General features: G+C 53.6%; 1 protein-coding gene across 2 annotated transcripts in view; it reads left to right on the forward strand.

The window, feature by feature from the left end:
* The first annotated feature begins 9135 nt into the window (after positions 1–9135).
* Positions 9136–26791, forward strand: part of rhpn2 (rhophilin, Rho GTPase binding protein 2) — a 44893-nt gene continuing 27237 nt past the window's right edge. Inside the window, exons 1-2 of one of the 2 annotated variants that reach the window (XM_085991919.1) lie at positions 9142–9364; positions 22381–22496. In XM_085991919.1, the coding sequence (XP_085848045.1) occupies positions 9299–9364; positions 22381–22496 (182 nt within the window). In that variant the 5' untranslated portion in view covers positions 9142–9298. Of the gene's footprint in view, positions 9365–22380; positions 22497–26791 lie in introns of both variants that reach the window. The other variant, XM_085991918.1, reaches the window with a different exon arrangement.

Genomic DNA, 26791 nt, shown 5'->3' on the forward strand with positions numbered 1-26791 from the left:
CCCCAACACACCCCCTTACTGGGGTACAGTCCCCAACACACCAGCTTACTGGGGTACAGTCCCCAACACACACCCTTACTGGGGTACAGTCCCCAACACACACCCTTACTGGGGTACAGTCCCCAACACTCCCCCGTACTGGGGTACAGTCCCCAACACCCCCCCTTACTGGGGTACTGTCCCCAACACACACCCTTACTGGCGTACAGTCCCCAACACACCCCCTTACTGGGGAACAGTCCCCAACACCCCCCCTTACTGGGGAACAGTCCCCAACACCCCCCATTACTGGGGTACAGTCCCCAACACACCCCATTACTGGGGTACAGTCCCCAACACCCCCCTTACTGGGGTACAGTCCCCAACACACCCCCTTACTGGGGTACAGTCCCCAACACCCCCCCTTACTGGGGTACAGTCCCCAACACACACCCTTACTGGGGTACAGTCCCCAACACCCCCCCTTACTGGGGTACAGTCCCCAACACACACCCTTACTGGGGTACAGTCCCCAACACCCCCCCTTACTGGGGTACAGTCCCCAACACACACCCTTACTGGGGTACAGTCCCCAACACCCCCCCTTACTGGGGTACAGTCCCCAACACACCCCCTTACTGGGGTACAGTCCCCAACACCCCCCCTTACTGGGGTACAGTCCCCAACACACACCCTTACTGGGGTACAGTCCCCAACACACCCCCTTACTGGGGTACAGTCCCCAACACACACCCTTACTGGGGTACAGTCCCCAACACCCCCCCTTACTGGGGAACAGTCCCCAACACACACCCTTACTGGGGTACAGTCCCCAACACTCCCCCTTACTGGGGTACAGTCCCCAACACTCCCCCTTACTGGGGTACAGTCCCACAGCACCAATGTACACCCCTGTTTCTCTCTCCACAGATCAATCCTGACCTGCTGAGTGTTTTGCTATTGGAAGAAGAGCAGGGGGGGGGAGTTCTCCCCGGTGTCCTGGGGCCAATATTTATCCCTCAACCAACATCACTAACAAACAGGTTATCACATTGCTGTTTGTGGGAGCTTGCTGTGCGTAAATTGGCTGCCGCGTTTCCCACATTACACCAGTGACTGCACTTCATTCAGTGGCTGTGGAGCGTTTGGGACGTCCTGAGATGGTGCAAGGCGCTGTAAAAAGCGAGTTCTTTCTTTAATGAGTTCATCCTCACACCCTTCTCAAGTTGTGAAACTGAATTCAGTAAATCGGGTAATCTGTGGGCTGGCACCATATAAAATGCCCATGAAATCTGCGGAATTGTTGTAAAAAATCCACCTGGCTCACTAAAGGAACTCCCGTCCCACACGCTGTTGCTAACTCTTAATGCCCTCAGGAGCAACTAAATGTGGGCAATTAATGCGGCCTTGTCGGTGTCTGCCTCATCCCAAACAACAACGAAATGAGCTGGATCCCGGGCTCTCCTAGTTCAGGTGCGGGCACAGGCTGCATGAACACACTGGGAACACTCGCCGAGCTTCCACCCTCCCAGCCGACAGATGCTGAAACCCAATTGCTCTGCCACTGGGCTTGGCTGCGATCGGCTCAATGTGCCGAGAACAGGTGGATGATCTGAAACTTTTCCAGTTGACGATTTGTGACTTGTCCCTCTGTGAGCCAACGTCCTTGAGATGCAGAATTGGCCGCTGTTCACAATAAGTTCGGTGTCTGACAATAATTCCCTCTTAAATAGATGGATTTGTTTTCTAAAGCTTTCCCAGTGGAACGGGTTCACAACAACACGCCACATTATCATTTGTGTTTTGTATGCAGTCCTTGTAGCTTTCCTGCGAGTGTTGTATTTCTGGGCAGGCTGGTTGCCACCTAGCAGGCTTTTTATCTTCTGGGAATCATTCGCTTCTCTCTGAACCTTGGAAATGTGCCAGAGCTGTTCAGGAGTTGCTGTGGGAACGGTTGAGGAAATAGGAGCAGCTGGTTTGGTCGGCAGAACTGTTTAATTTTCAGGGTGGTGTGTGTTTACATATGGGTTTACTGAGCTGCAGCCCACTGATTGCATGAATTATTGGGGTGTAGGGTACTGATTGTTGAATCCGCACCCCCAAACCCAGCAATCAGCACCCTTAAACCCCGCAATCAGCACCCTTAAAACCCCCAATCAGCACCCTTAAACCCCGCAATCAGCACCCTTAAACCCTGCAATCAGCACCCTTAAACCCCGCAATCGGCACCCTTAAACCCCGCAATCAGCACCCTTAAAACCCCCAATCAGCACCCTTAAACCCCGCAATCAGCACCCTTAAACCCTGCAATCAGCACCCTTAAACCCCGCAATCGGCACCCTTAAACCCCGCAATCAGCACCCTGAAACCCCACAATCAGCACCCTGAAACCCCGCAATCAGCACCCTTAAACCCCGCAATCAGCACCCTTAAACCCCGCAATCAGCACCCTGAAACCCCACAATCAGCACCCTGAAACCCCACAATCAGCACCCTGAAACCCCACAATCAGCACCCTCAAACCCCGCAATCAGCACCCTCAAACCCCGCAATCAGCACCCTCAAACCCCGCAATCCGCTCCCTCAAACCCCGCAATCCACTCCCTCAAACCCCGCAATCAGCACCCTTAAACCCCGCAATCAGCACCCTTAAACCCTACAATCCGCACCCTTAAACCCTACAATCCGCACCCTTAAACCCCGCAATCAGCTCCCTCAAACCCCGCAATCAGCTCCCTCAAACCCCGCAATCAGCACCCTTAAACCCTACAATCCGCACCCTTAAACCCCGCAATCAGCACCCTTAAACCCTACAATCAGCACCCTTAAACCCCGCAATCCGCACCCTTAAACCCTACAATCAGCACCCTCAAACCCCGCAATCAGCACCCTCAAACCCCGCAATCAGCACCCTCAAACCCCGCAATCCGCAGCCTCAAACCCCGCAATCCGCTCCCTCAAACCCCGCAATCCGCTCCCTCAAACCCCGCAATCAGCACCCTTAAACCCCGCAATCAGCACCCTTAAACCCTACAATCCGCACCCTTAAACCCTACAATCCACACCCTTAAACCCCGCAATCAGCTCCCTCAAACCCCGCAATCAGCTCCCTCAAACCCCGCAATCAGCACCCTTAAACCCTACAATCCGCACACCCTTAAACCCCGCAATCAGCACCCTTAAACCCTACAATCAGCACCCTTAAACCCCGCAATCAGCACCCTTAAACCCTACAATCAGCACCCTCAAACCCCGCAATCAGCACCCTCAAACCCCGCAATCCGCAGCCTCAAACCCCGCAATCAGCACCCTCAAACCCCGCAATCAGCACCCTTAAACCCCGCAATCAGCACCCTTAAATCCCGCAATCAGCACCCTTAAACCCTACAATCCGCACCCTTAAACCCCGCAATCAGCACCCTTAAACCCCGCAATCAGCTCCCTCAAACCCCGCAATCAGCACCCTTAAACCCCACAATCAGCACCCTTAAACCCTACAATCCGCACCCTTAAACCCCGCAATCAGCACCCTTAAACCCTACAATCAGCACCCTTAAACCCCGCAATCCGCACCCTTAAACCCCGCAATCAGCACCCTTAAACCCTGCAATCAGCACCCTTAAACCCCGCAATCGGCACCCTTAAACCCCGCAATCAGCACCTTGAAACCCCACAATCAGCACCCTCAAACCCCGCAATCCGCAGCCTCAAACCCCGCAATCCGCTCCCTCAAACCCCGCAATCAGCACCCTTAAACCCCGCAATCAGCACCCTTAAACCCCGCAATCAGCACCCTTAAACCCTACAATCCGCACCCTTAAACCCCGCAATCAGCACCCTTAAACCCTACAATCAGCACCCTTAAACCCCGCAATCAGCACCCTTAAACCCCGCAATCCGCACCCTTAAACCCCGCAATCAGCACCCTCAAACCCCGCAATCCGCAGCCTCAAACCCCGCAATCCGCTCCCTCAAACCCCGCAATCAGCACCCTTAAACCCCGCAATCCGCACCCTTAAACCCCGCAATCAGCACCCTCAAACCCTGCAATCAGCACCCTCAAACCCCGCAATCCGCACCCTCAAACCCCGCAATCAGCACCCTTAAACCCCGCAATCCGCACCCTTAAACCCCGCAATCAGCACCCTTAAACCCCGCAATCAGCACCCTTAAACCCTGCAATCAGCACCCTCAAACCCCGCAATCAGCACCCTTAAACCCCGCAATCAGCACTCTTAAACCCCACAATCAGCACCCTTAAACCCCGCAATCAGCACCCTTAAACCACGCAATCCGCACCCTTAAACCCCGCAATCAGCACCCTTAAACCCTGCAATCAGCACCCTTAAACCCCGCAATCGGCACCCTTAAACCCCGCAATCAGCACCCTGAAACCCCACAATCAGCACCCTCAAACCCCGCAATCCGCAGCCTCAAACCCCGCAATCCGCTCCCTCAAACCCCGCAATCAGCACCCTTAAACCCCGCAATCAGCACCCTTAAACCCCGCAATCAGCACCCTTAAACCCTACAATCCGCACCCTTAAACCCCGCAATCAGCACCCTTAAACCCTACAATCAGCACCCTTAAACCCCGCAATCAGCACCCTTAAACCCCGCAATCAGCACCCTCAAACCCCGCAATCCGCACCCTTAAACCCCGCAATCAGCACTCTTAAACCCCGCAATCCGCACCCTTAAACCCCGCAATCAGCACCCTTAAACCCCGCAATCCGCACCCTTAAACCCCGCAATCAGCACCCTTAAACCCCGCAATCCGCACCCTTAAACCCCGCAATCAGCACCCTTAAACCCTGCAATCAGCACCCTCAAACCCCGCAATCCGCACCCTTAAACCCCGCAATCAGCACCCTTAAACCCCGCAATCAGCACCCTTAAACCCCGCAATCCGCACCCTTAAACCCCGCAATCAGCACCCTTAAACCCCGCAATCAGCACCCTTAAACCCTGCAATCAGCACCCTCAAACCCCGCAATCAGCACCCTTAAACCCCGCAATCAGCACTCTTAAACCCTGCAATCCGCACCCTCAAACCCCGCAATCCGCACCCTCAAACCCCGCAATCAGCACCCTTAAACCCCGCAATCAGCACCCTTAAACCCCGCAATCTGCACCATTAAACCCCGCAATCCGCACCCTTAAACCCTGCAATTGGCACCCTTAAACCCTGCAATCGGCACCCTTAAACCCCTGCAATCAGCACCCTCAAACCCCGCAATCCGCACCCTTAAACCCTGCAATCAGCACCCTTAAACCCCGCAATCAGCACCCTTAAACCCCGCAATCCGCACCCTTAAACCCCGCAATCAGCACCTTAAACCCCGCAATCAGCACCCTTAAAACCCTGCAATCAGCACCCTTAAACCCTGCAATCGACACCCTTAAACCCTGCAATCGGCACCCTTAAACCCTGCAATCCGCACCCTTAAAACCCCGCAATCAGCACCCTTAAACCCCGCAATCAGCACCCTTAAACCCCGCAATCAGCACCCTTAAACCCCGCAATCCGCACCCTTAAACCCCGCAATCAGCACCCTTAAACCCCGCAATCAGCACTTTTAAACCCTACAATCCGCACCCTTAAACCCCGCAATCAGCACCCTTAAACCCCTGCAATCAGCACCCTTAAACCCCTGCAATCAGCACCCTTAAACCCCGCAATCCGCACCCTTAAACTCTGCAATCGGCACCCTTAAACCCCGCAATCAGCACCCTTAAACCCCGCAATCCGCACCCTTAAACTCTGCAATCGGCACCCTTAAACCCCGCAATCAGCACCCTTAAACCCCGCAATCCGCACCCTTAAACCCCGCAATCAGCACCCTTAAACCCTGCAATCAGCACCCTTAAACCCCGCAATCGGAACCCTATTAGATTTGTAAAAGGTAGGTCATGCCTGACAAACCTGATTGAATTTTTTGAAGAGGTGACTAAAGTAGTGGACAGGGGAATGTCTATGGATGTTATTTATATAGACTTCTAGAAGGCATTTGATAAAGTCCCACATAAGAGACTGTTAACTAAGGTAGAAGCCCATGGAGCTGAGGGCAAATTATTGGCCTGGTTAGGAAATTGGCTGAGCAGCAGGAGACAGGCAGTGGGGATAATGGGCAGGTGCTGTAATTGGCAGGAGGTGACTAGTGGTGTCCCACAGGGATCTGTGTTGGGGCCTCAAATATTCACAATATTTATTAATGACTTAGATGATGGGATAGAAAGTCATATATCCAAATTTGCTGATGACACAAAGATAGGCGGCATTGTAGGCAGGGTAAATGGAAGCATAAAATTACAAAGGGATATAAAACTAGTTGTTGTTGTTGTTAACAGATTGAGTGAATGGGCAAAACTGTGGCAAGTGGATTTCAATGTAAGCAAATGTGAGGTCATCCACTTTGGACCTAAAAAGGATCGAACAGGGTACTTTCTAAATGGTGAAAAGCTAGAAACAGTGGAGATCCAAAGAGACTCGGGGGGTCCAGGTACACAGATCATTAAAATGTCATGAACAGGTACAGAAAATAATCAAAAAGGCCAATAGAATGCTGGCCTTTATATCGAGAGGACCAGAGTACAAGGGGGTAGAAGTTATGCTGCAGCTGTACAAAGCCCTGGTTAGCCCACACCTGGAGCACTGGGAGCAGTTCTGGGCACCACACCTTAGGAAGGATATATTGGCCTTGGAGGGAGTGCAGCACAGGTTTACCAGAATGATACCCGGACTTCAAGGGTTAAGTTACGAGGAGAGATTACACAAACTAGGGTTGTATTCCCTAGAATTTAGAAGGTTAAGGGGTGATCTGATCGAAGTTTTCAGGATATTAAGGGGAACAGATAGGGTCGATAGAGAGAAACTATTTCCGCTGGTTGGGGAGTCTCGGACTGGGGACAGAGTCTAAAAATTAGAGCCAGACCTTTCAGGAGTGAAATTAGGAAACACTTCGACACACAAAGGGTGGGAGAAGTTTGGAACTCTCTTCTGCAAACGGCAATTGATGCTGGGTCAATTGTTAATTTTAAATCAGAGATTGATAGCTTTCTGTTAACTAAAGGTATTAAGGGATATGGGGGAAAAGGTGGGTATATGGAGTTGATGATCTCATTGAATGTGGAGCAGGTTCGAGGGGCTGAATGGCCTCCACCTGAGGATTGGGAACAGTTTAGGATTCAGCAAAGGAGTTCAAAGGGATTCATTAAGAGGGGGAAAATAGAATATGAGAGTAAGCTTGCAGGGAACATAAAAACTGACTGTAAAAGCTTCTATAGATATGTGAAGAGAAATAGATTGGTGAAGTCAAGCGTAGGTCCCTTGCAGTCAGAATCAGGGGAATTTATAATGGGGAACAAAGAAATGGCAGACCAATTAAATACATACTTTGGTTCTGTCTTCACAAAGGAGGACACAAATAACCTCCCAGAGATGCCGGGGAACATAGGGTCTGATGAGAGGGAGGAACTGAAAGAAATCAGTATTTGTAGGGAAATGGTGTTAGGGAAATTGATGGGATTGAAGGCCGATAAATCCCCAGGGCCTGATAATCTACATCCCAGGGTACTTAAGGAAGTGGCCCTAGAAATAGTAGATGCATTGCTGGTCATCTTCCAAAATTCAATAGACTCTGGAGCAGTTCCCATGGATTGGAGGGTAGCTAATGTAACCCCACTATTCAAAAAAGGTGGTAGAGAGAAAACGGGGAATCATAGACCGGTAAGCCCGACATCGGTAGTGGGGAAAATGCTAGAGTCCATTATAAAAGATGTAATAGCAGAGCACTTGGAAAACAGTGACAGGATCGGACAAAGTCAACATGGATTTACAAAAGGTAAATCGTGCTTGACTAATCTACTGGAATTTTTTGAGGATGTAACTGGTAGAATAGATAAGGGAGAACCAGTGGATGTGGTGTATTTGGACTTTCAGAAGGCTTTTGATAAGGTCCCACATAAGAGATTAGCGTGTAAAGTTAAAGCACATGGAATTGGGGGCAAGGTACTAACTTGGATAGAGAACTGGTTGGCAGACAGGAAGCAAAGAGTTGGAATAAATGGGTCTTTTTCCAAGTGGCAGGCAGTGACTAGTTGGGTACCGCAGGGATCGGTCCTAGGACCCCAGCTATTCACAATATATATTAATGATCTAGACAAGGGAACTAGATGTAATATCTCCAAGTTTGCAGACGACACAAAGCTGGGTGGGCATGTGTGCTGTGAGGAGGATGCCGAGAAACTCCAGTATGATTTGGACAGGTTGGGTGATTGGGCAGAATTATCTGAATGGCAATAGATTGGGAGAAGTGGAAGTGCAACGAGACCTGGGTGTCCTTGTGCACCAGTCGCTGAAGGTAAGCATGCAGGTGCAGCAGGCGGTTAAGAAGGCAAATGGTATTTTGGCCTTCGTAGCGAGAGGGTTCGAGTACAGGAACAAGGATGTCTTGCTGCAGTTGTACAGGGCCTTGGTGAGACCGCACCTTGAGTATTGTGTGCAGTTTTGGTTGCCTTATCTGAGGAAGGATGTTCTTGCCATGGAGGGAGTGCAGCGAAGATTCACCAGACTGATACCTGGGATGGCAGGAATGACGTATGAGGAGAGATTGTGTCGATTGGGCTTATACTCGCTGGAGTTTAGAAGAATGAGAGGGGATCTCATTGAAACTTATAAAATTCTAACAGGACTAGACAGACTAGATGCAGGAAGGATGTTCCCGATGGCGGGGGAGTCCAGAACCAGGGGTCACAGTCTAAGGATAAGGGGCAGGCCATTTAGGACAGAGATGAGGAATTTCTTCACCCAGAGAGTGGTGAACCTGTGGAATTCTCTACCACAGAAGGCAGTGGAGGCCAATTCATTAAATATATTGAAGAAGGAGTTGGATATATTCCTTAAGGCTAAAGGGATCCAGGGGTATGGGGAGAAGGCAGGGACAGGGTACTGAGTTTGGATGATCAGCCATGATCGCATTGAATGGCGGAGCAGACTCGAGGGGCCGAATGGCCTACTCCTGCTCCTATCTTCTATGTTTCTATGTTTGCAAACCCTGCAATCGCACCCTGAACCCTGGGTCAGGAGCGGCTGTTTGTGGCTCTGACACTGGGTGTGATGCGTCAAGTGGGAGGAACCCGCCGAGATTAAAGTCACACAGAGAGAGAGAGAGAGCTCAGAGCAGCCGGAGCCCGGGGAGAGACAGGAGTCCAGCACACACAGACTGAGAGCGGAGCTCAGAGAGAGAGAGAGAGTCCGCGCCCCGCACAGCACAGACACAGAGAGAGCGGAGCCCGGAGACCCCGCTCCGGCCCCGCCATGGACACCATCCTGCCCGCCGGACACCCGCCCAGACCCCTGCGGGAAAACAGCTACTTCCGCAAGGTCAGTGACCGGGGGGTCCTGGGGAGAGGGGCCCGAGTCTGGGGGTGCAGTGAGTCTCCTGCTCCCTTCCCGGGGCTCCGCCTTACAATCGCCTCTTTGCCCCAATCGTTGTTTGCGTTGAGCGGCGAGGTTGGGGCCGGGGTGGAGTCCCAGGGTTGGGGTGTCGGGGTTGGGGTCGGGGTGGAGTCCCGGGGTTGGGGTGTCGGGGTCGGGGTGGAGTCCCGGGGTTGGGGTGTCGGGGTTGGGGTGGAGTCCCGGGGTTGGGGGGTCGGGGTGGAGTCCCGGGGTTGGGGGGTCGGGGTGGAGTCCCGGGGTTGGGGTGTCGGGGTTGGGGTCGGGGTGGAGTCCCGGGGTTGGGGTCGGGGTGGAGTCCCGGGGTTGGGGTCGGGGTGGAGTCCCGGGGTTGGGGTGTCGGGGTTTCGGGGTTGGGGTGGAGTCCCGGGGTTGGGGTGTCGGGGTTGGGGTAGGGGTGGAGTCCCGGGGTTGGGGTGTCGGGGTTGGGGTCGGGGTGGAGTCCCGGGGTTGGGGTGTTGGGGTCGGGGTGGAGTCCCGGGGTTGGGGTGTCGGGGTTGGGGTCGGGGTGGAGTCCCGGGGTTGGGGTGTCGGGGTTGGGGTGGAGTCCCGGGGTTGGGGGGTCAGGGTGGAGTCCCGGGGTTGGGGTGTCGGGGTTGGGGTCGGGGTGGAGTCCCGGGGTTGGGGTGTCGGGGTTGGGGTCGGGGTGGAGTCCCGGGGTTGGGGTGTCGGGGTTGGGGTCGGGGTGGAGTCCCGGGGTTGGGGTGTCGGGGTGTTGGGGTCGGGGTGGAGTCCCGGGGTTGGGGTGTCGGGGTTTCGGGGTTGGGGTGGAGTCCCGGGGTTGGGGTGTCGGGGTTGGGGTGTCGGGGTTGGGGTCGGGGTGGAGTCCCGGGGTTGGGGTGTCGGGGTTGGGGTCGGGGTGGAGTCCCGGGGTTGGGGTGTCGGGGTGTTGGGGTCGGGGTGGAGTCCCGGGGTTGGGGTGTCGGGGTTTCGGGGTTGGGGTGGAGTCCCGGGGTTGGGGTGTCGGGGTTGGGGTGTCGGGGTTGGGGTCGGGGTGGAGTCCCGGGGTTGGGGTGTCGGGGTTGGGGTCGGGGTGGAGTCCCGGGGTTGGGGTGTCGGGGTTGGGGTGTCGGGGTTGGGGTCGGGGTGGAGTCCCGGGGTTGGGGTGTCGGGGTTGGGGTCGGGGTGGAGTCCCGGGGTTGGGGTGTCGGGGTTGGGGTGTCGGGGTGGAGTCCCGGGGTTGGGGTGTCGGGGTTGGGGTGTCGGGGTTGGGGTCGGGGTGGAGTCCCGGGGTTGGGGTGTCGGGGTTGGGGTCGGGGTGGAGTCCCGGGGTTGGGGTGTCGGGGTGGGGTCCCGGGGTTGGGGTGTCGGGGTTGGGGTCGGGGTGGAGTCCCGGGGTTGGGGTGTCGGGGTTGGGGTGTCGGGGTGGAGTCCCGGGGTTGGGGTGTCGGGGTTGGGGTCGGGGTGGAGTCCCGGGGTTGGGGTGTCGGGGTTGGGGTCGGGGTGGAGTCCCGGGGTTGGGGTGTCGGGGTGGGGTCCCAGGGTTGGGGTGTCGGGGTGGGGTGTCGGGGTGGGGTCCTGGGGTCGGGGTGGGGTCCCGGGGTTGGGGTGTCGGGGTGGAGTCCCAGGGTTGGGGTGTCGGGGTGGGGTCCCAGGGTTGGGGTGTCGGGGTGGGGTGTCGGGGTTGGGGTGGGGTCCCGAGGGTGGGGTCCCGGCGTTGGGGTGGAGTCCTGGCGTTGGGGTCGGGGTGGGGTCCCGGGGTTGGGGTGGGGTCCCGGGGTTGGGGGTCCCGGGGTTGGGGTCGGGGTGGGGTCCCGGGGTTGGGGTCCCGGGGTTGGGTGTTGCTGATTCCAGGGACTGCAGTGAGAGCACCTCCGGGAGTCCCTTTCCAGGAAGGACAGGACCGCCTCAGGGAGCAGTGTGGATTCACCAGGGTGTTCAGGGATGGGAACTAGAGTAATGGGGAGAGACTGATACTGGGACTGTTCCCACTGGGGCAGTGAAGGTAAGAGACTGTGCACATCCCCATGACAGAATCACACAGCACAGTAGGAGGCCATTCGGCCCATTGTGCCTGTGCCGGCTCTTTGAAAGAGCTCTCCAATTAGTCCCACTCCCCTGATCTATCCCTATAGTCCTGCAAATGTTTCCTTTTCAAGTATTTATCCAATTCTCCATTTTGAAAGTTACAATTACAAAGTATTGACAGCACAGACAGCCCATTTGATCCCACAGGTCCATGCTGGTGTTCATGCTCCACACGAGCCTCCTCCCACCCCTCTCCATCTCACCCTATCAACATATCCCTCTATTCCCTTCTCCCTCCTGTGTTTATTTAGCTTCCCCTTAAATGTATCGATACTATTCACCTCAACCACTCCCTGTGGTAGCGAGTTCCACATTCTCACCACTCTCTGGGTAAAGAATCCCCTATTGGATTTATTAGTGATTATCTTATATTGATGGCCCCTAGTTCTGGTCTCCCCCCACAAGAGGAAACATCATCTCTATATCTACCCTATCAAATCCTTTCATCATTTTAAAGACCTTGATCGGGTCACCCCTCAGGTTTTTTTTTTAGAGAAAAGAGCCCCAGCCTGTTCAGTCTTTCCCGATAGTTAGAACCTCTCAGTTCTGGTATCATTCTAGTAAATCTTTTTTGCACCTTCTCCACTGCCTCTGTATCCTTTTTATAATATGGGGACCAGAACTGTTCGCAGTACTCCAAGTGTGGTCTAACAGAGGTTCTGTACAAGTTTAACAGAACCTCTGCTTTTCAATTCTATCCTTCTAGAAGTGAACCCCAGTGATTTGATGGCTTTTTTTCATGGCCTTATTAACCAGCCTCGCTACTTTTAGTGATTTGTGTATCTGTACCCCCAGATCCCGCTGCTCCTCTACCCCATTTAGTCTCTTATTATCCAAGCAGTATGTGGCCTCCATATTCTTCCTTCCAAAATGTATTGCCTCGAGTCTGCTCCCACCGTCCTTTCAGGCAGTGCATTCCAGATCACAACAACTCGCTGCGTTTATTAAAAAACATTCTTATCCTCTGGTTCTTTTGCCAATCACCTTAAATCTGTGACCTCTGGTTACCGACCCTCCTGCCACTGGAAACAGTTTCTCCTTATTTACTCGATCAAAACTGCTCGTGATTTTGCACACCTCTATCAAATTACATCAGGAATTAGTAAACACGAGCGCAGTATAAATTAATAAAACTGGGGCAGCGATACACTTGGATTTGCTTACGAACTTCATGTCAGTGTTGACTAATTTTTTTGATTAAAGTTCTTTTATTCTTGGTGTAATTGTGTGTGTGTGTGGTACGGGGCAGAGGCTGCACTGGGACAGCAGAGCTTCTCTTGTGATTGTTGAGCCGGGGTTGAGGTAGTTGGAACTTGGTTTTTGGGGATTAATCCTGAGCTGTCTGGGGTCAGGCACTGTCTGGGTGGGTTGTGTACAGTGGGTTGTTGCTGGGTGGGTTGTGTTCAGTGGGTGTGTTGCTGGGTGGGGTGTGTTGCTGGGTGGGGTGTGTTGCTGGGTGGGTTGTGTTCAGTGGGTGTGTTGCTGGGTGGGTTGTGTTCAGTGGGTGTGTTGCTGGGTGGGTTGTGTTCAGTGGGTGTGTTCAGTGGGTGGGTTGTGTTCAGTGGGTGTGTTGCTGGGTGGGTTGTGTTCAGTGGGTGTGTTGCTGGGGGGGTTGTGTTCAGTGGGTGTGTTGCTGGGGGGGTTGTGTTCAGTGGGTGTGTTGCTGGGGGTGGGAAGGGCCAAAGAGGCGACAACGCGTCCTTTATAGCCGTCAGAATTGGCTTAGAGTTGATTCACAACTTTTTTTAAAGTTGATGAAGGGTTTTGATAGTGAAAATGGAAAGATTGTTTGCTCTGGGCAATCGTTGATGAGGAGTCATCAATTCAGAATCGTCAGTCATAACGGCACAGGAGGAGGCCATTCGGCCCATCGAGTCCGTGCCAGCTCTCTGTAGAACAATCCAGTCTGTGCCATTCCCCCGCTCTATCCCCGTAGCCCTGCAAGTTTATTCCCCTCAAGTGCCTGTCCAGTCTCCCCTTGAAAACACTGAGTGTCTCCACTTACACCACTGTTGAGGAGAAATAGCTTTACACAGAGGGGTGATGGCGTGTTTATGTTTTGCCACAGGGAGTGGGGGCGACCGAGACCACTCGTTAAAGGGAAAACTGGATGATTTTTTGAAGCAGAGGGAGATACAGGCCTATGGGGAGAGAGCGGGGCAGTGGGATTAGTTTGGGATTGATACAGGGCTATGGGGAGAGAGCGGGGCAGTGGGATTAGTTTGGGATTGATACAGGGCTATCGGGAGAGCGGGGCAGTGGGATTAGTTTGGGATTGATACAGGGCTATCGGGAGAGCGGGGCAGTGGGATTAGTTTGGGATTGATGCAGGGCTATGGGGAGAGAGCGGGGCAGTGGGATTATTTTGGCAAAGAAAATGCACTGTTCTCTAACGTACTTCACTTCACATGGGAGGGGAGGCAGCTAGATACTATGCTGAGACTGGACAGAGTGGTAAATTAATTTGCCTTCTGTTAATGAATCACTGGTGTAAGCTGCCTGTTCCACACTGCTTCTGGTGGTGTGCTGGGACAGCAGCCTGCATGTTAACGGGGTGGAAGGTGTAAGAAGATAAGGACGTAAGAGATAAGAGCAGGAGTCGGCCATTCAGCCCCTCGAGCCTGCTCCGCCATTCATTAAGATCATGGCTGATCTTTGACCTCAACCCCACTTTCTGCTCGATCCTCATATCCCTCGATTTCCCCAGAGTCCAAAAATCTATTGATTAAGGGGAGCTGCTTTCTTCTGTTAGTCTCGAGATGCAGAGTGGGGTTAAGTTTGCAATACTCCCGAGCTGGACTGGGTGTTGGCTGGAATTTGAACAGGTGACTCGCTATCTAAAATCAATATGTTTACTGACAATGTTTCTGGAAGTTCTGGTTGGTCTCCAAGTTCTGTGAGCTCGCATCATTGAAGGTGGCGAGAAAGGGAACGCACAGTATAAGCAAGGGCCCTTTATTTTCATTCGCTTTTCTCCCGCGCTTTCCAGGAACTCAGCCAGTGTTAGAGAGAGGGGGAATCAGCCAGGGTCCTGCTCCTGATCACTGTCCAGTGACCCCTGGGTTAGAGAGAGGGGAAATCAGCCAGGGTCCTGCTCCTGATCACTGTCCAGTGACCCCTGGGTTAGAGAGAGGGGGAATCAGCCAGGGTTCCTGATCACTGTCCAGTGACCCCTGGGTTAGAGAGAGGGAATCAGCCAGGGTCCTGCTCCTGATCACTGTCCAGTGACCCCTCGGTTAGAGAGAGAGGGAAATCAGCCAGGGTTCCTGCTCCTGATCATTGTCCAGTGACACCCCTGAGGAGGGGTGAAAGCTGGGATGGAAAGACTGAGAAGTGGTGTTGAGTGAAGAAATGCTGCTTATGGGCACACTGGACAGTGCCTCGCTGTGACTGGTAGATCCATGGTCCTGGTCCCAGACAAGCAGAGCTGACAGGAACTAAACAAGTAGAACAGCCCAGAACCCGAGGCAGAGAGGAGGAGGCCTTCCCTTCAGTTACTGAGGGGCAGTGCTGTGTACAGATGGTGCAGCTCTGGGACCCCATTAGTTTCAACCCTGTCAGTACTGGGTTTGGCATTTCTTGTTGTTCAAAGTGAGATGTTAGCCCTGCTTTATGCCGCTCTGGGTGGGGGGCGGGGCCGGTGGGAGAGGATTAATGTTACACATTGTAAGGGTGGTTAGTTCAGATTGTCCTGTACAAAATCAAGGACTGTTCTAACAGAATTAGGACTACAATGCTCCTTTAGTTCTGATAACACTGCCCCTGTTTACAATAGAGAATAATATTAATAACTGCTTTTGACAGGCAGCTGAACAAAGTGACTGAGGTTGAGTCGGATTTCTTGTCTGCCCCCCAGGTAGAACCGCAGGGGCTGTGGTACTGGACTGGAAACCCAGAGGTTGAGAGTTGAAATCCCACAGGCTAAGTTAGGGACATTGAATTCAATAAATTAATTGTCATAAAACCCCAACTGGTTCCTGAACTCCCTTCAGGGCAGGGTTGCAGCCGGCCTGGCCTACACGTGACTCCAGTCCCGGCCTACACGTGACTCCAGTCCCGGCCTACGCTGTGGCTTCTTGATGCCCTCGCAGCTCGGGATGGGCAATAAATACTGTGTTGCTGGCATCGGCCAAATTCCAAGAACAAAAATACGACCCTTTCTTCTTCCCCCCCCCCCCCCCCCTCCTCTGGGCAGCGGACCGGGCCTCGTCCACCTAGGGCACCATTTTCTGGGTCCAGATTCCCTACCTGTTCATTCCTGGCAGAGGATCTCTGGGCACCTTGCCCTGGCTGTTGGCATCAGTTTGCTCGACTGGCTCCTGTTGAGTTGAGTTGCATGAAGAGCTCCTTTGTCTGCCTGCGGTGAAGAGGCACCAAGTGTCCCCCAGCCAGCTCGAGGCAGTGCTGGCACTTCCACACACACACACACACACACACACACACACACACACCCCCCCCCCCCCCCTGTGGAAACTCGGAAGTAGTACTGGTTCGATTGGGAATCTTTCTCCCCAGTATCCTCTACCTGTGCTCCATGACCCGCAGTCCAGGCCTGTCCAGCAGTGTTGAGGCAATAGTAGGCCTGGTGCCCCCTGGGCTGGGTGTGGGAGCAGGGTGGAGATCAGACAGGCACCTCCCTTCCAGTGAGGTCCTCCTATCCGCACCATCACCAAGACCGCCTACTTCCACCTCGTAACATCGCCCGTCTCCGCCCCTGCCTCAGCTCATCCGCTGCTGAAACCCTCATCCCTGCCTTTGTTACCTCGAGACTCAACTATTCCAACACACTCCTGGCTGGCCTCCCTGCACCCTACATCATCACAAGCTTATCCTAAACTCGGCTGCCCATGTCCTAACTCGCACCAAGTCCTGTTCGCCCATCTCCCCTGTGCTCGCTGGCCTACATTGGCTCCCGGTGTAGCAACGCCTCAATTATAAAATTCTCATCCTTGTTTTCAAATCCCTCCATTGCCTCACCCCTCCCTATCTCTCACCTCCTGCAACCCTCTGGAATCTCTGCACTCCACCATTGGCGGCCGTGCCTTCAGCTGCCTGGGCCCTAAGCTCTGGTTCCCCCTCCTTTAAGACGCTCCTTAAGAGTCTGAGCTGGGGGGTCACGCACACCCCCATCAATTTCCCTGTCTGGCAGAGGGAGCCACTAACAGGAAGCGGCACGGTTACCCTTCCCCTGAGACACAGACACTCACTGGGGCACCGGCTGCCTTCCAGCACCCCACACCCTGTGCTGGAGCCAACACAGTAAGCAGTGGCAGGCTATTCGACTGCGAGGCATCACGGCAGAGTTCAATCACAGATAAACGCAGGCGCGGGTCCACACGTGCGCGCAGGCAGGCACGGGTGATCAGCAGCAAGGCCAGCTGATCTCTAAGACAAGGGTACTGAGGCCAACTGTAATATCCCAACCAAGCATTGAAGCCGGGACCCTGTGATCTGCCCCCCCCCACTGTGCCCGCCCCCCTGTGCCAGGGCACTGGGTTAATACGCAGCTTATAGTTCACACCACGGGGACAGGGACCCTCCCGCAGGGCAGCTCCCATCTGTAGGACTCTCGGCTTTTATAGTTCTGTTTACCCAAAACTAATTTGCTGCCAATAAAACCGGTTTGTTTACTGAGCAGTTAGTCAGAGCGAGCGAGACACTGGGGAGGCTGTGTTGTGCAGCATTAACCAGCTCCACCCTGGAACAGGAGTGTTCGAGATGGGTGGGCAGAGTCTGATTGGCTGGGCTACTGTTCCACGGGGAATGAGGAACCTGTAATGGGAGTTGGTTGGTTGCATAAGCCTAGGTAGTGAAGCTGGTTGAAGGGCCTCACTGGAGCCTGATCCTGTCCTCCACAACTACCTGTATTCATATAGCACCTGTAACCTAGTAAAACCTCCAAAGGTGCTTCACAGGAACAAGTAACACAATTTGACACCAGGCCACCGAAGGAAATATTTAGGACAAGTGAGCAAAAGTTGGTGGAAGCGTGTACGTGTCTGATTGGGCTCTGCTGTCATGCCTCGCAGTCGAATAGCCTACCAGTGCTTGTTGTCCAGGTTCTTGCCTGGAATGTGGGGCGCTGGCAGGCAGCCGGTACCCCAGTGAGAGTCTGTGTATCGGGGTGTGAGCCAGCATAAATATATATCATGGGGCGCGACCGAACAATCAATCGCAGCGTCTCTGCTGCAAGGAGATACTGGCCCTTGGAAGCCTGGGGGTGGGGAGCTGTTTTTATTGCTGTTTACAGCTGGTGGCTGTGATTGCTTGAGGTACACAAAGGTGTGTGTGTGAGAGAAGCTTCTGGAATGTATTAATCGACAATGATAACAGATGGTTGCCATGGCTGCATTTATAGCAGGAATGTGTGACGTGGGGATTAATCCAATGGTGAATTGAATTTTTAAAATGTCCTTTAACCGCTGCACGTTGATATTCTGTGGCTGTTCGCTGCAGGTTACTCTGACAGTGCCAGAGTGCGGTGTTCCTGGAAGATGTCGAGGGTTACTGCTCGAGTGTCAGTGAGCTGTGCGCGCAGCAACACCAGCGAGTGTTTGAATCCCCCCGAGAGGGTTAGGGAGGCACAGGAGTAACTCCCGGAGCTTTACATCGCACCCCTGATTTTCATTGCTCCACCATTGGCGGCCATGCCTTCAGCTGCCTGGGCCCGAGGCTCTGGAATTCCCTCCCTAAACCTCTCCGCCTCTCTCCACCTTAAGACACTCCTTAAAACCGACCTCTTTTGGTCACCTGTCCTAATACCTCCTTGTGTGTCAGTGTCAAATTTTGTCTGATGATGTTTCACAGGAGCGTAGAAGAGTAAAAATGTCTTACTGCAATTATATAGGGCCTTGGTGAGACCACACCTGGAGTATTGTGTACAGTTTTGGTCTCCTTACCTCAGGAAGGATATACTTGCCATAGAGGGAGTGCAACGAAGGTTCACCAGACTGGTTCCTGGGATGGGAGGATTGTCCTATGAGGAGAGATTGAGTAGACTAGGCCTATATTCTCTAAAGTTTAGAAGAATGAGAGTTGATCTCATTGAAACATACAAGATTCTTACAGGGATCGACAAGGTAGATGCAGGGAGGATGTTTCCCCTGGCTGGGGAGTCTAGAACCAGGGGTCACAGTCTCAGAATAAGGGGTTGGCCATTTAGGACTGAGATGAGGAGAAATTTCTTCACTGAGGGTTGTGAATCTTTGGAATTCTCTCCCCCAGAGGGCTGTGGAGGCTCAGTCGTTGAGTATATTCAAGACAGAGATCGATAGATTTTTGGATATTAAGGGAATCAAGGGATATGGAGATAGTGCAGGAAAGTGGAGTTGAGGTAGAAGATCAGCCATGATCTTATTGAATGGCGGAGCAGGCTCGAGGGGCCGAATGGCCGACTCCTGCTCCTATTGCTTATGTCCTGGGACATTTTACTACGTTAAAGGCGCTATAGAATTGCAAGTTGATGTGTATGAGGAGCTTTGTATCACTCTGGGGGAGGGCTGTTGTGCAGCTCCCTCCCTCCCTCGCTGAGAATGATATGGTGATTTAAACACTTTTTTTTCTTTCGTATTGCTAACATCATCTCACTGAGTGAGCTGTGGGATTTGACGGCTGAGAGTTCAAGGGTCATTCACTGACCGTGTGTGTCCGTCTGAAAATTTCCCTTCCGATTTTCAGGGAATCACAGAATGATACAGCACAGAAGGAGGCCATTCGGCCCATCGTGCCTGTGCCAGCTGTGTGGAAGGTTCTCTGCAGTTAGCCCCACTCCCCCGGCTCTTGCCCCAGGGCCCTGCAAATATTCCCACTTCAAATATTTACCCAACAGCACTGTTGCAGCCTCCGATCTTTGGGTAAGCATTCTCCAAGGCGGCCTTCGAGACACACGACAACGCAAAATCGTTGAGCAGAAACTGATAGCCAAGTTCCGCACTCATGAGGACGGCCTCAACCGAGATCTTGGGTTCATGTCACGCTACATGTAACCCCACCTGACGTAGGGTCATCCAGACTCGAGTCGTCGTTGGCTTGTTCTCTCCACACAGATGCGGCCGGACCTGCTGTGATTTCCAGCAAAAAAAAATGTTTTTTGTCTTTTTTTGTTTTTCATACAGACCCCAGCATCTGCAATATTTGACCCCTTGTGACCCCACCTCATTGTTCTTTGATGTAATGTTTTCCTGACTGACCTGTTTGGACACCATCCACACCTTTGATTGCTGTGATTATCTCTCTGCCGAGGTGTGATAAATGGCAGTTGGAAACATTACCTGTAAACATCTGACATTATTCTGACTATATAAGCTGTGTCTTTATGCATTTCTCCACTTCACCTGACGAAGGAGCAGCGCTCCGAAAGCTTGTGATTTCAAATAAAGCTGTTGGACTATAACCTGGTGTTGTGTGACTTCTTACATTTGTCCACCCCAGTCCAACTCCGGCATCTCCACACCATTCAAGAAGGCGACTAGGGATGGGCAATAAAAGTATTTGTCCAATTCCCTTCTAAACCTTCTCCCCCACCCCCTTTTTATTATGAAGGTGGTCTGGGGTCGAGCCCTGGTCTTGCTGGCCTCTGCTGTGGGTTGGAACCTGCCGGACCCACTGACCCCGCGCTGGGGGGGGGGTTTGGGCGAGTTGGGGGAGGGGCGAAGGATGGGGCGGGGAGGGTTTGGGGGGAGGGGGGTGGGGCGAGTTGGGGAGGGGCGAGGGATGGGGCGGGGAGCGTTTGGGGGGAGAGGGGTGTTGGGGAGGGGGATGGGGCGGGGAGCGTTTGGGGAGAGAGGGGTGCGATGGGGCTAGGCCCTGGGCTGGGTCATGGTCTTGCCTGCCCTGTGCTGGGATGTGATCACACGGGAGGATCCCACCCTGTGCTAACCACACCCTGAGATTGCAGTTTACCCATGTCACAGGATTGAATGAGTCACACACTGGTCACGAGCTGAAAGTAGCTGCTGACTCCTCCTCGCTGTCAGGCACTCGTTATACAGCTCATGGGCCTAGTGGGTTCATCGCAGCCTGTGGTCTTATATATATTATAATATATCACCTGTAAGAACTCAAGAAGGAGTTAGATATATTTCTTAAGGCTAAAGGGATATGGGGAGAAGGCAGAGACAGGGTACCGAATTTGGATGATCAGCCATGATCTCATTGAATGGCGGAGCAGGATCGAGGGGCCGAATGGCCTACTGCTGCTCCTATCTTCTATGTTTCTATAAAGACTTACATTTCTATAGCACTTGTCATCACCTCTGGACGTCCCAAAGCGCTTCACAGCCAATGAAGTACTTTTTGAAGTGTAGTCACTGTTGTAATGTGGGAAACGCGGCAGCCAATTTGCGCACAGCAAGCTCCCACAAACAGCGATGTGATAATGACCGGATAATCTGTTTTTAGTGATACTAGTTGAGGGCTAAATATTGGCCCCAGGACACCGGGGAGAACTCTCCTGCGCTCCGTTGAATCGTGGCCGTGCGAGGGGGGGGACAGACGGGGCCTCGGCTTAACGTCTCATCGAAAAGACGTCAAGGAAATGTTAGATGAGACAGTCTTTCGAGTGCCCCAATTCTCCTAGCCTCGTCCTGCTACATTTTGGGCCCCTCTAACTTCTCTGCTCCTGGTAGATAATAAGTCGGCCATTCGGCCCCTCGAGCCTGATCCGTCATTCAATAAGATCATGGCTGATCTTTAACCTCAACTCCACTTTCCCGCCCAATCTCCATATCCCTCGATTTCCCCTAGAGTCCAAAAATCTATCGATCTCAGCCTTGAATGGACTCGACGACTGAGATCGATGCATATGTTCAAGTTAGATGTCCTGCTACATCTTGGGCCCCAAAATTCTAAACGTTTTATCATTATTAGACCTTTTTATATAATTTGGTTTCAACTTCATTCATTTAAAGCTAAATCCTCTTGTCCCACTGATGAACTGTTTTTGTTACACACGGGTCTGCCTGACCAGCAACAGTGCGGGAAACACAATCTATAATGGCTTTTAAAAGGAAAGGGGATAAATATTTGAAAGAAGAAAAAGTGTAAAAAGATGTGGTGAGAAGGCAGAGCACAAACAAATTGGATACCAGATTCTCTGCTCATTAGCACATTGCTGCTTGTGGGAGCTTGCGGTGTGTGAATTGGCTGCTTGTGGGAGCTTGCTGTGTGTGAATTGGCTGCTGCGTTTCCCACATTGCAACAGTGACTCCACTTCCAAAGTACTTCATTGGCGGTGAAGTTTTTTGGGACGTGCCGAGGTGCTGGAGAGGTGCGAGTCTTTCTTGCCTCTTTCTCCGAGCTAGTGCAGGTGTGATGGGCTGAATGGTCCCCTTGTGCTGTAGATTTTATCAGGTGCACCCTGAATTCTGAATCCTCACTGTTCCGGGCCAAACACTCTGTGTTTCTCTCATTCTGTTTGTCTCCTCATTTGAACTCGCTCGATTTATTACGATGGGCTGGAAGTTTGAATTTTGGAAGCCGGGCTGGTTAAACCTTCAGGCAGAGGTCACTGTGCCCCGAGCTGTGAACTGGACCTGTTTAGGGAGCTATGTGTGAACAGGCTGGGGGAAGGAGAGAGGGAGTGTGGCAGACATTGCTGTTCCCCAGCCTCGCCCCTGAGAGGCTTCCCCCTGTCTGACTCTCACTGACAGACTGCCCCCCCCCCCCCCCCCCAAACTCAGCGAGAGAGAGAGCGACTGACCCCCTCGCTCGAGAGAGCGACTGACCCCCCTCGCTCCAGAGAGAGAGAGAGAGAGAGAGAGAGAGACTGACCCCCTCGCTCCAGAGAGAGAGAGAGACTGTCCCCCTCGCTCCTCAGAGAGACTGTTTCTCCCCCCCCCCCCCCCCAAACTCAGACAGAGAGACAGACTCCCTGCACCCCCCCTCTCGCTCACTGACTGGGTTGTTTTGTTTTTCAGGGGTGTAATCCTTATGCTCAGACCGGCCGCAGCAAGCTCCAGACCCAAAGAGTGACCCTCAACCAGCAGATCATTAAAGCAATGCGTCTGCGCGCTGGGGCTGAAAACCTCTTGCGGTAAGTCCCTGTCTCTACATCACATCCTGTGTGTCTGCTCCTGACTCTCGCCTCCCCACAGTCTCACCGTGACTCCAGGCTGACATTGTGCCCAGGATATTTGACCAGGCTTCAGGCGAGCAGCTGATTCCCCGTCCATGAGCTCAGGCGGGATCGCTTTCAGAGATTTTGGCAACAGACCCTTTGTTCCTGCTCCAAACATTGAGTGACTGAGTGGCCTCTCCCAGCCCGTGGTACCTGCCCAGAGACGTTCAGTACTTGCACTTCAAAGAGGCTCGCTGTTTGTGCAGAGAGTGCGGCTCAGTGACAACACTTGGTGCTCCAGCCACACACACTCTGTCTGATTGTTCTGCTGGCTCCTGATCAAATGGCCAAACACAGCGAGTGTTGGTTTCTGCACCGACCTCGCCCCGGGAGCACCGAGCCAACCGGGAGCAAACGCCAGCCTTTAAACCCGATCTCTGGATCCAGGGACTGTGCCCCTGTACACCTGATCTCTGGATCCAGGGACTCTGCCCCTGTACACCTGATCTCTGGATCCAGGGACTCTGCCCCTTTAAACCCGACCTCTGGATCCAGGGACTCTGCCCCTTTAAACCCGACCTCTGGATCCAGGGACTCTGCCCCTTTAAACTTGACCTCTGGATCAAGGGACTCTGCCCCTTTAAACTTGATCTCTGGATCCAGGGACTCTGCCCCTTTAAACCCGATCTCTCTCTGGATCCAGGGACTCTGCCCCTTTAAACCCGATCTCTGGATCCAGGGACTCTGCCCCTTTAAACCCGATCTCTCTCTGGATCCAGGGACTCTGCCCCTTTAAACTTGATCTCTGGATCCAGGGACTCTGCCCCTTTAAACCCGATCTCTGGATCCAGGGACTCTGCCCCTTTAAACTTGACCTCTGGATCAAGGGACTCTGCCCCTTTAAACCCGATCTCTGGATCCAGGGACTCTGCCCCTTTAAACCCGATCTCTGGATCCAGGGATTCTGCCCCTTTAAACCCGATCTCTGGATCCAGGGATTCTGCCCCTTTAAACCCGATCTCTGGATCCAGGGACTCTGCCCCTTTAAACCCGATCTCTCTCTGGATCCAGGGACTCTGCCCCTTTAAACCCGATCTCTGGATCCAGGGACTCTGCCCCTTTAAACCCGATCTCTGGATCCAGGGATTCTGCCCCTTTAAACCCGATCTCTGGATCCAGGGACTCTGCCCCTTTAAACCTGCTGCCTCGATTTCAGTTTCTTTCTCACCCACGATATAGTCCACCTGAAGACGGGGACCCTTGGGGGCTACAGTTCCACAGGTGCTCTGCCCACCCCTCTCACCACCTGCCCAGACCCCCCACCCACCATATGCCTTAGTTTAGAAACACACCCTTGTCTCTTGGCCCTGTTTGTACGGTCACCTTCAGTGTCCTGGAATGTGCTGCAGCCTCTGTAACCCTTTGGATGTAAGAGTTCCCGTGAGACCTGGCCTCCGGTCTGGGATCTGAGCCCTCACTGCAGTCAGTCGATGAGTTTCACTGAAGCTCTCGGCCGGTTTCACTCGTTCCTGCCCTGTCAGTCGGGAATGCGATGAGTTGGTGATGCTCTGGATCGACGGGGGGGGGGGGGCTGTTTATTCACCAGTGTCTCGATCAAACTACAGGATTCTCTGCTGGGAATGAAAAGCCAGAGGCTTCCTGATGGCCAAGTGAGTAACGGCACTGATTGGTCCACGGCTGTCCCGTCCTGGCGATACGGCCCAGGCTCCCTGATTCCAGTCAGCTCAGGTAGGCCACCTGTAATTGGCCTCCGCACCCCTGGGTTAGAGGGAGGGGAAATCAGCCAGGGTTCCTGCTCCTGATCACTGCCCAGCGACCCCTGGGTTAGAGGGAGGGGAAATCAGCCAGGGTTCCTGCTCCTGATCACTGCCCAGTGAGCCCTGGGTTAGAGGGAGGGGAAATCAGCCAGGGTTCCTGCTCCTGATCACTGCCCAGTGAGCCCTGGTGATGGATGTTGGACATGACGCCCCTATAGTTGAATAGCCCCACCACACTCCCTCTTGCTTCACATGAACAAAAGCCTCTCCAGAAGTGGGACAGTGCCCATGTGTCTGGTTAGGGTGTCGGTCTTGGATGTGTGTCTCCTTCACTTTAACTTGCTGCTCTGGTGTATGTACCTGAGTTTCGAGCTGGGAGAGGTTGTGGGTCAGTCGCACAGTCTGATTAACACTGAATGGAGGCTGTTTTCTGCTTTCTAATTGGTATATTTTCTATTTTCATTATCAACCAATTATCTTTCTCTCTTCCCATTCCCCCCTTCTTGCGCCTGTAGATTTTGGGGTGTTCTGAACCCAGCCCTGTGATTCTCCAGAAACAGCCCATGTCAGGGCGGGCTCCTCCGACACCCCGCCCACACAATCCCTGGGATTCTCCAGGACACAGTGCTACACACTCCCAACACCCGCTCCCGGGTTAAACTAAACTCCCGCGATCACTGGACAGCGGGAATCTCTGCTGCTCTTTTTACTCATCCGATCCCTGGCCCAGGGGAGCTGAGTCCAATTGCAATCATCCTCAACACTGCCCAGGGACCAGGGATGGATCCTGGGATTCTCCTTGTAGTGTCAGCAGTGGCTCAGTGGGTAGCAGCCTCGCCTCTTAGTCAGAAGGTCGTGGGTTCAAGTCCCGCTCCAGAGACTTGAGCATAAAAATCTAGACCGACACTCCAGTGTGGTACTGAGGGAGCGTTGCACTGTCGGAGGGGCAGTAGTGAGGGAGCACCGCACTGTCGGTGGGTCAGTACTGAGGGAGCGCCGCACTGTCGGAGGGGCAGTACTGAGGGAGCGTTGCACTGTCGGAGGGGCAGTAGTGAGGGAGCGCCGCACTGTTGGAGGGGCAGTACTGAGGGAGCGCCGCACTGTCGGAGGGGCAGTACTGAGGGAGCGCCGCACTGTCGGAGGGGCAGTACTGAGGGAGTGCTGCACTGTCAGAGGTGTCATCTTTTGATGAGATGTTAAACCGTGGCCCTGTCTGCACTCTCGAACCCACGGCACTATTTGAAGAAGAGCAGGGGAGTTCTCCCCGGTGTCCTGGGGCCAATATTTTCCCTCAATCAGCATTATTGAAACTGATTATCTGGTCATTCTCCCATTGCTGTGTGTGGGATCTTGCTGTGTGGAATTTGGCTGCCGCGTTTCCCACATTACAACAGTGACTACGCTTCAAAAGTACCTCATTGTCTGTAAAGTGCTTTGGGACGTCCTGAGGTGGTGAAAGGTGCTGGAGAACTGGGAGTCATTGTAAGATGCCCAGGACCCGTCGCACCACATCACAGACTGTTCATTAAATATCTGAGCAGATATTTGGCTGCTGATCAGAAGGAAGTTGTGTCCTGCACGGCATGTCTTGTTTCAGGCTTTGTTCCTGTGCCGTGATTGTGGTGTCGGCAGGGGGTGGGGTGGGGGGGACACGGGGTTTGTTTAGGGTGAGGCCACACTTGGCTCTGAATGCGCTCCACCCCCACCCCCCCCCCCCCGGAGCTCCAATTTCCTTCGATTCCTCCCTGAAGTGGGAGAGGAAGTCTGGTTTGTGGTGGGTCATTGGACACGGTGAGGATGCGAGGAATTTACTCCCGAGCAAGGCCGGAGCGTTCTTCACTCCAAGTCAAAGCATCTCCGGGGCCGGCATCGCCACACCGTGGGGGATGGGAGGAGAGATCCCGCTGCTGCAAACTTCCCCCCCCCCCCCCCCCCCCAATACCCCCACCCCTACCGCGACACATAATCTACCCCCCCCCCCCCCCAGACACACCACTACCCCCCCCCCCCCCAGACACACCACACCACCTCCCGACACATCATCCCCCCCCAAAAGGGGGAACCTTGCTGACGGGAGCAGGCTGCACTCTGGGGGCTACTCTCCCCATGTGAACCGGTTATTAAAGCCGAGGTTTTTGCCTGTGGTCCAGTTCTCCAGCAGAGGTGGCTGGGCAGTGATGGGGGGGGGCGGGGTTAGTCGTCCCGCGTCGCTGGTTCAATAGCCGAGTCCAACCTGCTGACTGAGCAGTGCGGGGCTGGGACCCGCGCTGTGGCTCATTTCACACTCGGCAGTGCGTTTACCCACCTGAGCCATTGAGCACCGCCTGTTTGACCCTTTCTAACGTGTAGCAGTAAATGAGCTGCAGCACCAGTGGAGAGGCCCCTCACGGTGAGAGACCGAGTCCCAGAGGCAGTCAGTAATTGGAGAGAGTACAGTAACTGACTGCGGGCTTATGCTTTTTGGTGGGTTATGAGCAGACTGGGAGGGTGGGC

This window comes from Somniosus microcephalus, chromosome 6 (assembly GCF_052327205.1).
Source record: "Somniosus microcephalus isolate GS21.2 chromosome 6, FLI_Smic_1.0, whole genome shotgun sequence".
NCBI classification, from domain to species: Eukaryota; Metazoa; Chordata; class Chondrichthyes; order Squaliformes; family Somniosidae; genus Somniosus; species Somniosus microcephalus.